A 14,595-nucleotide genomic window follows, 5' to 3' on the forward strand; every position below is an offset into this window, starting at 1 on the left:
GCATCTGAAGAACATCGCAAGACCTCTGTTAATTAAAGCAGATGCTAAACTGGTCATTCATGCCATTGCAAGTTCAAGGTTGGATTACTAGAATGCTGTTCGAAGGTCTTTCATGTCCTGTTTGAATGTATTTCTGCTTGTTAAAAATGCAGCTGGCCACGGACCTCCTTACCTGACTGAACTGCACCCCTAATCCTATCTATCTTAGGAATCTGGTCTCCTTATAGGCGCAAGGTTACTGTTGATGTCGGCTACAGCTGGGTTTTTTTGTTGAAGTACCCCTCACCTTTGTCCAGACAAGCTCAAAGTAAATTCAATAGGCAAGTGTGATTGATAACTATTCAATACTGGAGGGATAGCAAAAAGGTGCTGTCTCAGTAATGCAGTAGCACAAGACAATGTGGTTTAAATTACAGCATGTCATTATATTGTCAAACCTGTCAAAAAGGGACATATCATAATGAATGACAGGCAAACACAGTGGGAACAGAACACACATACTAGTAGTCTAAAATAAATATCTTGGTTGTTCTGGCTCAATGTGACTAACGTGTTTTATGAATGCAAAGTCCTTCCACTGGTGAGCATGCAGAGGTCTGTTCTAATGGCCTTAAGTGGCAGGGCCTGGAAGCAGAGATGTATTTAACCAAATGTAATAGCACATATTATGGTGTTACAGAACACCCTGAAAAGTTTACAGGAATTTAATTGTTACTTTTATTGTGTTGTGTATTTTTTTCAGTATCGCAGCATTATATTTTTAAACATCTTGCCGACTCTTGAAATTTTCAATCACACATCATGCGTCATAAATGAACTGGTCAATACATTTCTCAACATTTTAAACCGGGAGCATTATCCAAGAGAAAATAAAAATCTCTTCTAAGGATCGTAGTGTATCCAGATCATACTGCCTCCTGTAATTGTAACGTTCCAGAATAAAAGTTGAAAATCAGCAATTTACCTATGATGTGTAAATTAAAATATCAAAAGTTAGTGATGCGTTTCTTGTAAACGCTGCAGGGGCTTCTCTACGACTTTAAAACAAAAATCCATGTTTACTAGAACATGTTTCTTTCAAAACTGGAGATGAACCTATTTAACAAATGGAAGGCAAGCATGTAAAATTATTTTAGCTACGCTTAACCCTACAATGCTTACTGTAGCTTTCTTTATACTATGCTGAAAGGCGCTGTTTGTACAACGCATACATGTTTAGGGTGGATGCAAATCCAAATTACACAATAAAGAATCTGATAACTTTCTTTTTTTGTGTTTATTGCATACAAATTCTGTTTTGTTAATACCCATACAATAGTTTTATACTATTATGCTTAAACACTGCCAAATGAAAAACTGATGGCACGAATCAAGTTACAAAAATACATTTGTAATAAAGAAGGGATGTACTGTAGTTAACTGTGATGTATTACACCTACACACACTCCATCCACCGCTGTAAAGACAGAATAAGGCCCATCCACCGTATGCTATATTGCACATTCAAGACATAAGAGACTTTCTGGTCCCCTGTATGTGTAACACCTACACAAATCAACTAAATCTCATTGTAATGACCTAAATAATTGCATATCTAAGTACAGCCACTGTAAATAATTACAATCTAGCCATTATGTTTAGACAAAAAATACACTGAACTGAGAGTCACATGAACTGTAAGAGATGTTGCTTTTCACAACCTTGTCATACGAGGGGCCTTGACTTGACCTGAACAGTGTCAGTGTCTAGATAGGGCCCTGTATGCTAAACCACAGTGGTTTTATAATTGTTTAACTGGAGAGGTCTCCGTGTTTCCTCCTGTGGTAACCATCTCCATTAGGCTTCCTGAAGCAGGTCTCTTTACTCCGATGGTCCAGTTGTAAAAGGTTCTGGAACACAAATAGATGCTTCATTGTAGTTAAATAACTACTTGATAAGTAATCCTATCTTCATTAATATACATGTACTGGACATTATCGCATTGCCATGAACATTACCGCACTATCGGTTTAGCCAATAAGCACTTTTAAGATTGCCTGATTTGAGGCCTCTTATTTTTACTTGGGGCAGTGAACCCTCAGGAGGGCCTGAAGGCTGGAGTGGATCTTCAGAGCCTTCTGGCATCACTGTGGTGGTGCCATGTCTGGGGTTCAAACAGCATGTCCAAGTCTCTGCCTTCGAGGGGATAACTCATTTTCTTAGTTTAGGATTTTTCTGTCCTCTTATGATATTTGTAATATTACTAAGTGGTTCTTCTACGCTGTGTAATGAGAGCCACATCTAGTGCTCCGCCAGTCCGGATAAAGTTGTTTTGCTGACAAGATGCTGTTGTGCCGATTCAACCTGCATTACACAGTGCAAGTCTAGGGTCTGCAACTTGAACTGAAGGGCAGCTCCTGACCTTATAGTCAAAACACCTGAACTGAATGATTGAAAACAGGCAAGGTAAGAGGACGCCGGCTGGCATGCCTCCAATAAAGAGGGGGCCAATTCTGTTCAATGGTGAAGGTGGGAGATTCCCACTACCTATGGGATGTGGCCTGCTCTGTATTATTAATGTTTGTAAAGTGTATTTCGCTGCTCTGAGGTGTTTTTGGAATCCTACTACCTCCCCGAGTCCTGTAGGATTTGACCTGCAGTATTTCTTTGGTCAAGATTGTACCTGCAGCTTCTGCATGTGATTGCATTCTGTACTGTCTTTTGGATTTGCTTTGTCCTGAATTAAAATGTTTTGATTGAAGATTACATGAAGACTGACTTATTATTTTTAAGAAGTAAAACGAACCTTACAGGGCAAATAACAAAATCCATTTGTTTTTTCAGCAATTACACACAAGTGAGGATCTGATTTTATATATTTTTTATATATGCATGGAACACTGTTCACTAAATTGCATGTACTGTTTATTTTGCTGTACGCTATTCACAATAAACACAAAGCGTTAAACCCTGTGATGAATCAATACTCTTAATCTGTTGATGAGATAAAGCTTTTTTTATTAGAAGGTGGCCTTATCTGAGGTAGAAGAAAGGCAGATGCAAAACCTGCAGGTGTTATCAGATCGATTCATCTGCTGCGCACTTACTCAGCAACAAAGTCCAACGGTGTCCAGGAACCAAAATCTGCGTCAGGCATTGATTTTCTGTTCACTGGCGTATCCAAGGTAACGCTGAGAAAGACAGGCAGAGACATTTATATACAAATTGTTTTGATCTTGCACAGCTTTGCTGGGTATATTGAGAGGCTGAGTTATGATGAGGGATGTCTCAATTTAAAGAGTAAATTACAATTTCAAGTTGAACTTCCTTATCAATGACTTGATCTTAAATAAATAAATAAATAAATAAATAAATAAATAAATAAATGATATATATATATATATATATAATTTATTTATTTATTTATTATATACTGTATATATATTATTCTTTTTATTAACATTTCTTGTAGTTTTCAAAGCTTTCATTTACTACTATAGTTTGACTACTCCTTTTTTTAACAAAGGAAAATAACAGCTTAGACGGACAGAGTACTAGTGATGCTACAAACTGCTCTGGGCACAACTAGTTCACACAAATTCCACAAAGCACGACGCATGTTTCCAGTTATCAATGGAGTTCCTAACCGGAGCCCCTACAGCTACTTTGAAGACCCATGGTTTATATTAGGTTCCACATTCAGGGCGCTATTAAAGATCTTTGGGTCGTAAACACGAAGACATTCCTGAGCACTTAAGAGTAGAAAGAATAAGTAACTATTTAGGAAGAAAAAATATTCCAAGTGTTCACCTATAGCACTTTAAAAGTAATACCCAAGGCTGTCACTGAAATGCAGAGTATGTTCTTCCCTGGTCAGGAAATGGGTGGTATATATTATGATTTCAAGAACTTACGGAAGAATAGCAACAGCAGCTGAACCGGGTGGCAATCCACTGTTCTCTCCAGCAAGACTCTGACAGAGCTGATGAACCGCTGCTTTGGCCATGCCATAACCAATCATCCCTCAAAAGTAAAACAAAAACACAGAACTGATATTACCAAGCCTGGAGGTTTTACATCATGATGTATCTTAAAGTGCATGTCGGTCAATGTCAAAATGGACAATTGGGGCTTGAATTTTGTTGTTTCAGGGTTTCCTAAATCACATTTTGTATAATGCTAAATTCAGACAGCAGAAAAAATAAAATGTTGAGAATTCACAGTGATGCTAAATTCAGGCATACGTTGATTTAGTTACACTTCAGACTCTCGGAGACAACACCCATACACGCAGGTACATTTCCAATTAGATAACCTTTAATGTATTGAAGGTCCCTGTTCTGAAGTCATTGTGTAACTGACTCAATGAGTGAGTAAAAGAAAAAAAAGATACACATCCTTTCAACATTCATTCATGGTGCCACTTTAATGCATTTGTTTGCCTAGGTAGCACAGATGGTTTCTAAAGCGGGTCATGTTATTGAATCAGTTGATCAAATTTCCTGATGCAATTACTCACTGGTATATTAGTATTGCAAACAATTGGACAGACACAGACATGTACTGAACAGATATGAAGCAATATGTTAGTACCTTAAATCAATGTATTGCACAACAAAAAAAAAATTATATATAATATATATATATATACAGTATATATATACAGTATATATATATATATATGGATCATCTTTACCCTGGAGGTGTTTCTGTAACACTAGAAATATGAGGTTGTATTTGAAAATGTTCATGATATATTAGCTGGTAAACAAAAATATATTAAGCTCTGATCGGATATTACAAACAAATAGTCCAGTTGTCAGCCGTATCATAATCCTAATTATGAAAGTGTTACAGAACACCCTCCAAAGTTTACAAGAAACACCAACTGGCTAATACATTTCTCAACATTCTCGGGGGTGTTCACCAGGAGAAGAAAATGCTGGTTTTCTGTCCCCACAATACGGAACTCGTTTCAATCAGAGCACCAGCACTGTTACAGGAAGGAGCATGAACTGGATGCACTGCAGTGTTTAGAAGAAAAATCTCCTGGCAAATGTTCCCGAGTAAAAAAAGTAATTCCCTAACATAAAGTTACAGAGGCCAATACTGTATAACTTGTTATGGAGGGTGTTTTAATGTAAATGCAATCATGAGTATTCAATCACATGAAAGCTTAACTGGAATGTATATCGAACATGACAATTGGTGTTCATCGAAAGTCAATTTTTGCATACATTTAAATGAATAACTGAGCAGAAGGTCATTTTAAAAGCAACTGCTTACAAATGCTGAAAAAAATAATAATATTCTAATGCAAATTGTTTCCATATGCCTTTCCTACTGCATGCACATGAGAAATATCCCCGCTAGGAGTCTCAGATCAAAGCTAGGCAGAATTAACTGAAAACACCTCACAAATGGGTGAACCAGTCTTCTGTTAGCACCTGATCTGCTGAAAGAACCTAACTGTGCACATGCGAGAGGATAAATGTGCAGAGTCATCCCTCCTGCTGTTTATGCTTCTAACAGTATATCTACAAAACAATCCTCCTGCGGAGAGGAGAATTGGGAGTTTTTTCAGTTACGATACTATACTCTACTCTTGTTCAGGTAAAAAAAATGTAATTGCTAAACAAAAGTCTGGTTCTGTGAAAGAATAAAAAAAGCAACAGGCTTATTCTTGCATGTTTAATGAAACCAGCAACCCCCACCTCAACCCTGATCTGAGTTTCTACAACAGGGTTGAAAGGGAGTTCCAGTATATATCTCTGCACACACAATCCCCTTAGCACCTTATCCAAGGCACCTTAGAGACTTTACAGATTCGTCTTGCATACCTGGCTTTCCAAAGTAGCCTATTAATTTAAATGGTAATCTCTTGACCTGTTAAAACTCTGAAGTCCATTATTCTAGATGCACTACTTGATTTTGCTGGAGTTCTGCAGAAGGACACAAACAAATCGCTGTTTGCTTTGGCTTTCATACCATGTAGAGCTATAACCCAGAGGTGGTTCACCTTGTGTTTCTCAACTGGAAAAAATGTCATTAAGGGGGCCATGCGAAGATGGTAGATTGTGGTACCTACTCTTTAGCTGTATCTATATTAAATCTATCATAAGGTAATTAAACTGGATATTACCATCATTGGCAAAGAGAAACTAAACATTTAAACATCCTACCTGGTGTTCCAGCTAAGGAAGCCTTTGCACCAGCCAGTGTCAGCAAGCCTCCATCCTTCAGATGTTTAGTGGCTAAGTGACTGGAAATCACTGAAGTCCAAACACTCTGCTTCCACATTAGGTCACTGTTTTTATACAGGGCTTGAAGAAAGATAGAAAGAAAGAAAGAAAGAAAGAAAGAAAGAAAGAAACTGTTACTCCTTTAACAATGCTGAAACACATTGGCGGGTAGCAATACAAAACAATTCAGATGTTGCTACTCTGATGTACAGTATATTTCCCGTTTGCGTATGCAAACACCTACATTTAGCTTTTGCGCTGCCACCTGCCCATCCACCTGCTACACACAGGATTGCATCCACTTTATTCTCCCCAAGCAGCTGGGACACATCAGCAGTCACCTGTAACAAGAGAAATCCAGGATATCTTAACTGACCTGTATTCAGTCACCACCATTTCTGCTCAACATGTGTATAGTGTTGGAATATAATAGGCTTGCATAGGCTTTACAAAGGACATTATTTTGTCTGCACAAGGCCCTATCTTCTATATAAATTGTGTATACAAGGCATGTTGAGTTATTCAACACTGTTGTGAAATATTCAATTGTGCAAAAGACAAGGTCTTCTAATAATAATAATAATAAAACAGAATATTTGAGTTGTTTATGTAGGCAGAGTAGGCAGGGTTGAGTGTTTGACTATGTGCTGTGTGTGTGACTACTACGTCTAATAATAATAATAATAATAATAATAATAATAATAATAATAATAATAATATGCCGTTTGTTGAGTTTATCCACTGATATACGACCACCAACGTTATTATTTGGGCAATGCGTTACAATGTAACTCCAACAAAAACACAGTTATAAAAATGTAACAAGCAGCTGGTACATTGCTTATTCCAACAAAATATCGTCGGCAGCTGCACAATTTAACCACCGAAGCGCTATCAACACAAGCAGGTGTTGCTGTTTCTTTTACCTGATCCGCTTGTTCGGTGAATGCTTCCGACATTTTAACAAGCACGTTAACATTTGCTTGTTCATTGGCGACCATGTCAATGCAAGCCACCCACTGGATAAAAAAATAAGTGTTATTTGTCAGCGAAGCACTGAATAAAACAACATCAACACTGCAGTTATGAGAATAAGAAACTCATAAAACAAATACACAGCAACTTGTCGAACGCTTTGATTGCAATGTGGCAACCTCTCTGTTGCCCCCACATACCTGCTATTTATATTTAGGGTTTTTTTTGTTTTGTTTTTAATTTATAGGTATTTTTTTCTAAATAGATCTCGTAGAGATTTTAACTCCAGGGCCCACTAAAAGTATTCGAAAATATTCGACTGGTCCTTGTATACCATGATTACTTATTATTTTTCGCTTTGTTAACTGAAGATACTAATAGTATACGTTTTAATTAATTAAATTAAATTAACAATAACAACAACTGTAATGCTCAGGAGACAACAGTATTGGGCAATACAGTATGCTACAGTCCCTTCACTGTGCTAAAGTGGAATCGCCTGATGAAAAAATAAAAACGTTAATAGAACATTGTATACCAAATTGCAATGTATTACTGTATTACTCACAAAAAACGAGAAAGACCACAGACGCTATGCAGTACTGTCAAGTCTAATATATCCTACAATGTAGTGGGGAAGTGAACTACTGAACAACTACTATTTGTTTTGGGAATTTACTCACCCAGCTTTTAGACTTAAAGTACTCTACACATTTGGACCCTAAAGCGCCTTTTCCTCCATAAATAATTATTCTGTGTGCTTCAGCGGCTGCCATTCTCAAACTTCGATCTTCTTTGCTGTTACAATCTGTTCTGTGTGAAGTCCCACCGTACCACTGTATCTGTCAGAGTATGCTTTATTCAAGGGTCCTCCCACATGCTGAATGAAAAAAATCTTCGGCCTATAGGCACAGCACCATCTAGTGGTACGGATGACTGTGGCTACGTTTTTGTTTACATACAGAACACAATAATGCAAACCTATGTACTTCTGAGGATGCGGTATAACAAATAAATGATTTTATTTTTATTTTTTACTTTACTCCCCTTTTCTCTATGACCAATTATTCTTTTATTTCTTACAGTTGTTACAAAATATCACATTGCAAAATATCACATTACAGATAAGAGCAGTTATAAAATACAATAGTCAGGAGCAAAGTCAATTAAGAAGGAAAATACAGTAATTAATTACGTTTGAGATCAAGAGCAGTTACATTTATAGTAAAAATATTTGCTTATAAGAGTAAATTCCATTAAGAGCAAGTAGTAAGTACAATAAATGTATCAGAACGATTTTAAATGAGCAATTAAAAAAAATGTGAATATGGTTCCCTTTGAGTAAAATCAAGTATACAAAAATAGTTATAATTGAGAGCAGTAGTAGAATACAGCAAAGTGTGGTGCAGTTAAGTGCAAATACAAGCTGATGCAAGTACTGATACAACTGGGTGCCATATAGTCAAATATAGTCGAGGGGTGTGAGCTGGGGGGGGGGGGGGGGTAAAGCTAATCTGCCAGTGGCAGAGGAACAGAGGGGGTGAGAGGGCGTGTAGGGGGAAATAATAGTCTGGAGATAGGAGGGAGAAGTTCAAGACTTTTGAATTGGATGCGAGCGATGATAGAGAGCCAGTGGAGGGAGCGGAGCAGTGGAGAAGCGTGGGAGAAATGAGGAAGGGAAAAGTTTTGGATGAGCTGGAGCGGGTGGATAGCGGAAGCAGGGAGGTCGGCCAGGAGGGAGTTGCAGTAGTCAAGACAGGACAGTACCAAGGCCTGAACTAGGAGCTGTGTGGAGCAGTCGGTGAGGAAGGGGAGAATTCTACGTATGTAGAGATGTGCTGAGAGTAGGAGAGGGAGGGGTCGAGGGTGACACCGAGGTTCTTGGTGGATGAGGATGGAAAGAGGGTGGTGGATTCAAGAGGAATAGAGATAGAGAGATCAAGTGGTGGGGAGGAAGAGAGGGGGAAGAAAAGGAGGTCTGATTTGGAGAGGTTTAGTTTAAGTTGAGTGGGAGTCAGAGGGGGCAAATGAAAGGAAGATCTGGGCATTATCAGCATAGAGATGAAATAAGGGCCATGGGAGGAGATGAGGGGACCCAGGGATTGGGTGTAGAGAGAAAACAGGAGGGGTCCCAGGACTGAGCCTTGGAGGACGCCTGTAGAAAGAGAGCAAGAGGCAGAGGGTGAGCCATGCCAGGACATGCGATCGGAGAGATAGGAGGAGAACCAGGCAAGAGCAGTGCTGGAGAGTCCCAGGTCAGCGAGGGAGGACAGGAGAATAGAGATGTCGACTGTGTCAAAGGCAGCAGAGGGATCGAGGAGAATTAGGACAGAGGAGAGGGAGGTGGCACGGGTAGAGAGTAGAGAGTTAGTGATGGAGAGAAGATCAGTTTCAGTTTCAGTCGGCCGAAAATGTGTATCCACAGCCAGGTTTCAGGTTTCATGTTTTACATTAGTGCTCATACCTATTCATGACCTGTGGCTTCAAATATTCAGTCAATGATTTAGTTATCTGAATGCATTTTCACTAGTTAAAGACTTAATTAACACTCATGACATAATCTCCAAAGACCACAGATATGTTTTCTTACCATTAGTCCAAAATAAGAGTTAGCTGTACAGTCAAAATCTAAATTAAGCCTTTACTTGTTTATCCCAAGAAACTTGAATAATGAAATAGCTACATGCAAATGGACAGTCAGCTGCAATATATGCCTGCTATTTAAATGCAAGGTGACAGTGTCGAATGGTAAGTGCTTATTTTGGAACCAATCACAGTTTACAGTAGTATAGTTATCTGTAACCTTATATACTTTTAATTGAGAATTAATATTAAAATTAAAAAAAAATGTTTAGAAACATTTACAAGGTCTGCAATCAAAATAATCTTAATGTTAACAATATGCAATGTTCGGTGGCCTTTGAAAAAAAAACCTTCCCTCTTCAGTGTTTCCTTTGTTTCAGTCTTGCAATGTTAAAGTTCCAGTTAATGTTAAAGATCATAAATTGTATTTGGCACTTTGACTTAGCATTCTGCTCTTTCATGGCTTATGCTTTGTGGTTTAGAAGAATTGCTTACTGTTGTGAATGAGCTGACATTTAGAAAGCGCAGTTGCTATGAAATCTAATACCGGGCAGCAACCTTAGAAGTGACAGATAGCTTCATTACAGTAAGGCCCATATGAAACACCAATAGAAACTAAATTCCCAGCATTTCTCTTAACTGCAACATGGGTACAACCGCAAACTGGCAGCTGAGATGAAAATTGATAAGCATCATACAGCTTTAAGGAGGAGAAACAATTCAACCAATGAATGAAACATTAGCACAGCACACCAAAGATAGAATGACTTGCTTGTGGTAAGAGAGGTCAATGCACCACTGGATAACTAATTAGGTTATGTTTCCTATTGTTTTGAGTTTCTATATTATTTAGTTTTTTTTGTTTATTTGACGCTGTTTCTTCTACACAAGACTGCAATAATGGAAGATTTGGCAGCAATAAAGAAAATGCCCGTAGAAACCAGGGAGGAGATTTCAGGAGAGCATCTTGTTACAGTAAACAATCATGGGGACGGCCTTTTCTAAGCAATGCGATGCCTGGACTCTTGAAAAAGACTTTGTTCTCCTTGGCTTCCATATTGAGCACAGCATCAGTTGTGCTCCTTGTTGTAGCTCTCGCCACCCAGAAGTGGGTGACTGGGAAGATCCTATGTAAGACTGGAGCTGACCTTGTCAACGCATCAGACCCAGAACTGGTCAAATTTATTGGAGACATTTATTATGGGATGTTTCAGGGAGGTAGAAACCGGCAGTGTGGTCTGGGCAACCGACGCTCACAAATCTACAGTAAGTAAGGCTGCATTTTACTTTGTGTCTTCTCTATTTGCCATCTTGTTGTGTCAAACATTCTACTTACCACACACTTCCACACTAGTCTCGGTTATTGTTGTTTATATTCTCGGAAGACAGTTCTGCTGCAGCAACACCCCTCAAGATCCTGATAGCTACTACTGTAGTCACCGCCAAACTGCCTGCAGCAATATTACGTGAAGTCCAGTTCTTATAATTCATAGATTTTTAAAAAGGGGGGTTGTTTTTTCAATGTTCTGATTTGTTGTTTTAAAAGGAATATACATGGTGAAACCCTGCACAAATATAACTTTTATACTGGCATCTACTGATTGCTGAGTGCAAAAAGAAAGGAGAAATACATAAGGTGAAGAGATTTGTGGGCGGGGGGGTCTTGCATAAACCTTGGGACTTTTTATTCAGATCTTTAATTGTTTCAAGTTGGCATCTGATCTGAAACCCGGGATGCATAAGCCAGTTTTGAAATATATTCTATTAAAATCACAGGACAGGTTGTATTGCCTTTGGTTGTAACCAGACTGTACATTTTGTACAATCAAGTTGATAAAAGGAGTTGGTGAGAACTGTGATCCATGCAAACCCTGCTCTTCACTATTTTACAAAGAGGTTTATAGCAGTGAACTAAGAACATTTAACATGCGTGGTTTCAAATGGGAACCAATTGAAATATTTAAAATAAAACTTTTGTGTATATCTCTGGCATTCAAACAAGGCCTACTGACAATGCTTGGATGCTCAAGCGAATGATAATGTCTGTAATGTTAAAATGTCTTTAATGCTAAAAATAATACACTTTTTTCCTCCAGTTTTCCCTCATCTGGTAAAAAAGCTGAATTCTGCCCTTCACATTATAATCATCCTCTTCCTCTTCATCGCAATAGCTTTTGCTCTGGTCAGTCTCGTATTCTGTATATACAATGCAAGGAAGATTCCATACCAGTCTATTAAGGGACCAGCAGGTATATACTTGTGGAACTTCATTGCAGGTAACCTTTTTTTTTTTACAATAATAATTAATAAACTGGGCTCACACCAAAATCTCAGCTGAAAAATGTCTTTTCTTTCCAACTGAGAATCAGCAATATTATTTTCTTGCTTGCTTTTCTTGTTATTTTTTTTAGTGTATTTATTTTGCAGACGCCTTTATCCAAGGCGACTTACAGGTGTTACAGGGCAGTACAGGGTTACAATGCAAGATTAATATTTAAATGCAGTATAGTTTACAGTAAGTGCAAATAATACTGCTAAAATAAAATATGAAATAGGATGAAACAACTTAGGACTATAGCAAGTTATATCTACAATGTGCAATATTGCAAGGATAGGATAGAGCATCAGCTGAGGATCCAGTAACGTGGTGCGTAGATCAGGTAAGTCCAATGCACAGTAGGAGGGGTAGGTCAAAGTGCAGTCTAAACAGATGGGTCTTGAGGAGGCGGCAGAAGTCAGTCCTGAAGTTCTCTGGTAGCTGGTTCTACCACAGAGGGGCTAGGGGCACAGCAGGATGGAGAGTGACCGGTCAGCCCGTAGAGGAGCGGAGAGGATGAGAGGGGGTGTAGGAAAACACAAGTGATTAGAGGTAGGAAGGGGTAGAGAGTGGTAGGCTAGGACATGGGTCTTGAATTGAATGTGAGCAGAGATAGGTAGTGGAGAATTTGAAGCTGAGAGGTAGTCTGAGAGTAGCGAGGTTGGGAGAATACAAGACGAGCAGCAGAATTCTGAATGAGCTGAAGGGGGCGGATAGCTGAAGCAGGGAGACCAGCAAGAAGAGAGTTACAATAGTCCAATCTGGAGAGTACAAGAGCTTGGAGCAGGAATTGAGTGGAATAAGTAATGAGAAAAGGACAGATTTGGTAGATGGTGCTAAGAAAGAATCGGCAAGTGTGTGTCAGGGAAGAGATGTGATGAGAAAAGAGTAACACCTAGGTTTTTAACAGAAAGAGTGATAGAGTCAAGGACAACTGTTCAAAACACTACTTTCTTATATTTCCCGATAGTAGAGACTAAAGTAAGCTGTAGTGTTTTTGGGTGGTACTTGATTATTTTTTCTATCTAATAGATGTTCAGGCAAAATAGTATAATTTTTTATGATTCAGGCAGTGGCTGATCTATATAGCCCCTCCCTTAACACCTATCCTTTTAAGATATGGTTGAGAGTGGTAGTAGCAGGAGCAGTGGTGTGTTAGCTAGAGTGTGTCACATGACAAAGCCTCCAGTATTCTAGAATGAGGATGCTTTCTTACTCTCCTCTAACTGTAGGTCTGTTTGGAGTTTTTGGAATCATCAGCTTTATCACCGCTCTGAAGCTTCACCGCCTGACCGAAAGAGTGGCAAATTTTCCTGAAAATGTGTTCCAGTTTGTTACCTTGGAAGAACATTATGGCTTCTCTTTCTGGCTGTGCGTGGCAAGCGCTGCAGCTCATGGGGCAAACTTTTTAATCGTGGCCATCACTGGGATCCATTTCCCCAAAGTAAAGACTAAAAAACCTGAAGAACCAACTGTTACACCTGATGACCTCCTGTACTGAACAACATTGTGAAATATGCAAAAGATAATGCAGAGCTTTTCAATGGAAATCCCAGCTGATGTTTTTATTATTTTATGCACTGTGAAGGATAATCAAGGGATGAAAAGGACACCAAATGGGAAGCTACTTAAAAAAAAAATTAATGTAAATAAATTTAAGTAAACCTATAATTTACATAAAGAGTTTCTTCTTTTTTCTTCTTTCTTGTGTCAACGTATATAATTAATACTGCTAAGACTCTAATTCCAGAACTGTAAGGGAAGGAACCATATTTGTTTTAAATTTTGCTTAGATCCAGCAAAATGAAATGAAATTGATATTAATTTTACATCACTGCCAGAAACAGAAATGCATCATATATTTAATATAAATGCCAAAAACTGGAGAAGTGGATGGAAAACTTTTACTCCAATTTTCACTGCTTCCTATATCATTGTACAGTTGAACAGCATTATTTTAAATTAACTTTGAATAGTCTTTGGACTTTCACCATGGATACCCCCTCCCGCACAATTGGGGCAACCTTGGCCAACACCAAGCAAAAAGGCACAACTGTAAAAGCTAACTTGGCTTGTGTTTTTGATGCAAGTTCGATCTGCTTTTATTGTGCCTGAAAAACACAAGCCAAGTTAGTAGAAACCATTGGGGCAAACTTGACCTCCACCACTTTTACAGTTGGGCCTATTTGCTTTGTGTTGGGCAAGGTTTCCCCAATGGTTTCTTGAAACTTGGCTTGTGTTTTTGATATCTCCACTTTAAATGGTTGGGCACTTTTGATAACTTGGTGTTTTTTCACATTTCCGATGTGTTTTTGTTTCAGATATCACTTCATTTTTCACTTGATGGATAATAACACACACACATTATGGGAATAGCAAAATTGTTCAATCTATATTGAGGCAATGTATTGCCTTTTGGATAGGGTAAATGTAAATAGTAGCCTAGTCTGTTGAAATGGTTAAGATGTGAATCTGTGTAGTGTAGTGGTTATGTAGTTG

General features: G+C 38.4%; 2 protein-coding genes across 2 annotated transcripts; one reads left to right on the forward strand and one right to left on the reverse strand.

Moving 5' to 3' along the window:
• Positions 1-1,261: 1,261 nt before the first annotated feature.
• On the reverse strand, positions 1,262-8,062 carry LOC117408521 (dihydropteridine reductase-like). Its single transcript, XM_034013564.3, has 7 exons — positions 7,880-8,062; positions 7,148-7,240; positions 6,466-6,562; positions 6,162-6,302; positions 3,894-4,002; positions 3,087-3,170; positions 1,262-1,889 (listed from the first exon to the last, which is right to left on the reverse strand). The coding sequence occupies exons 1-7, from the start codon at positions 7,970-7,972 to the stop codon at positions 1,781-1,783; spliced, it is 726 nt and encodes a 241-aa protein (XP_033869455.1). The 5' UTR covers positions 7,973-8,062; the 3' UTR covers positions 1,262-1,780.
• Positions 8,063-10,432: 2,370 nt separating this feature from the next.
• Positions 10,433-13,760, forward strand: LOC117408493 (clarin-2). The gene is made up of 3 exons (XM_034013504.3): positions 10,433-11,045; positions 11,876-12,055; positions 13,329-13,760. Exons 1-3 carry the CDS (start codon positions 10,793-10,795, stop codon positions 13,595-13,597), a joined length of 702 nt encoding a protein of 233 aa, XP_033869395.3. The 5' UTR covers positions 10,433-10,792; the 3' UTR covers positions 13,598-13,760.
• The last annotated feature ends 835 nt before the right edge of the window (positions 13,761-14,595 follow it).

Source organism: Acipenser ruthenus, chromosome 2 (genome assembly GCF_902713425.1).
Source record: "Acipenser ruthenus chromosome 2, fAciRut3.2 maternal haplotype, whole genome shotgun sequence".
Classification (NCBI taxonomy): domain Eukaryota; kingdom Metazoa; phylum Chordata; class Actinopteri; order Acipenseriformes; family Acipenseridae; genus Acipenser; species Acipenser ruthenus.

Excerpts from the sequence above, each read along its gene's own strand:
- LOC117408521 (XM_034013564.3), bottom strand. The coding sequence starts at position 7,972 with ATGGCAGCCGCTGAAGCACACAGAATAATTATTTATGGAGGAAAAGGC. Across the intron at positions 3,171-3,893 it reads GCTGCTGTTGCTATTCTTCC|CGTTACCTTGGATACGCCAG; the intron begins GTAAGTTCTTGA and ends TGTCTTTCTCAG. Across the intron at positions 1,890-3,086 it reads CCGTTGGACTTTGTTGCTGA|AACCTTTTACAACTGGACCA; the intron begins GTAAGTGCGCAG and ends TTTGTGTTCCAG.
- LOC117408493 (XM_034013504.3), top strand. The coding sequence starts at position 10,793 with ATGCCTGGACTCTTGAAAAAGACTTTGTTCTCCTTGGCTTCCATATTG. Across the intron at positions 11,046-11,875 it reads CCGACGCTCACAAATCTACA|TTTTCCCTCATCTGGTAAAA; the intron begins GTAAGTAAGGCT and ends TTTTTCCTCCAG. Across the intron at positions 12,056-13,328 it reads CTTGTGGAACTTCATTGCAG|GTCTGTTTGGAGTTTTTGGA; the intron begins GTAACCTTTTTT and ends CTCTAACTGTAG.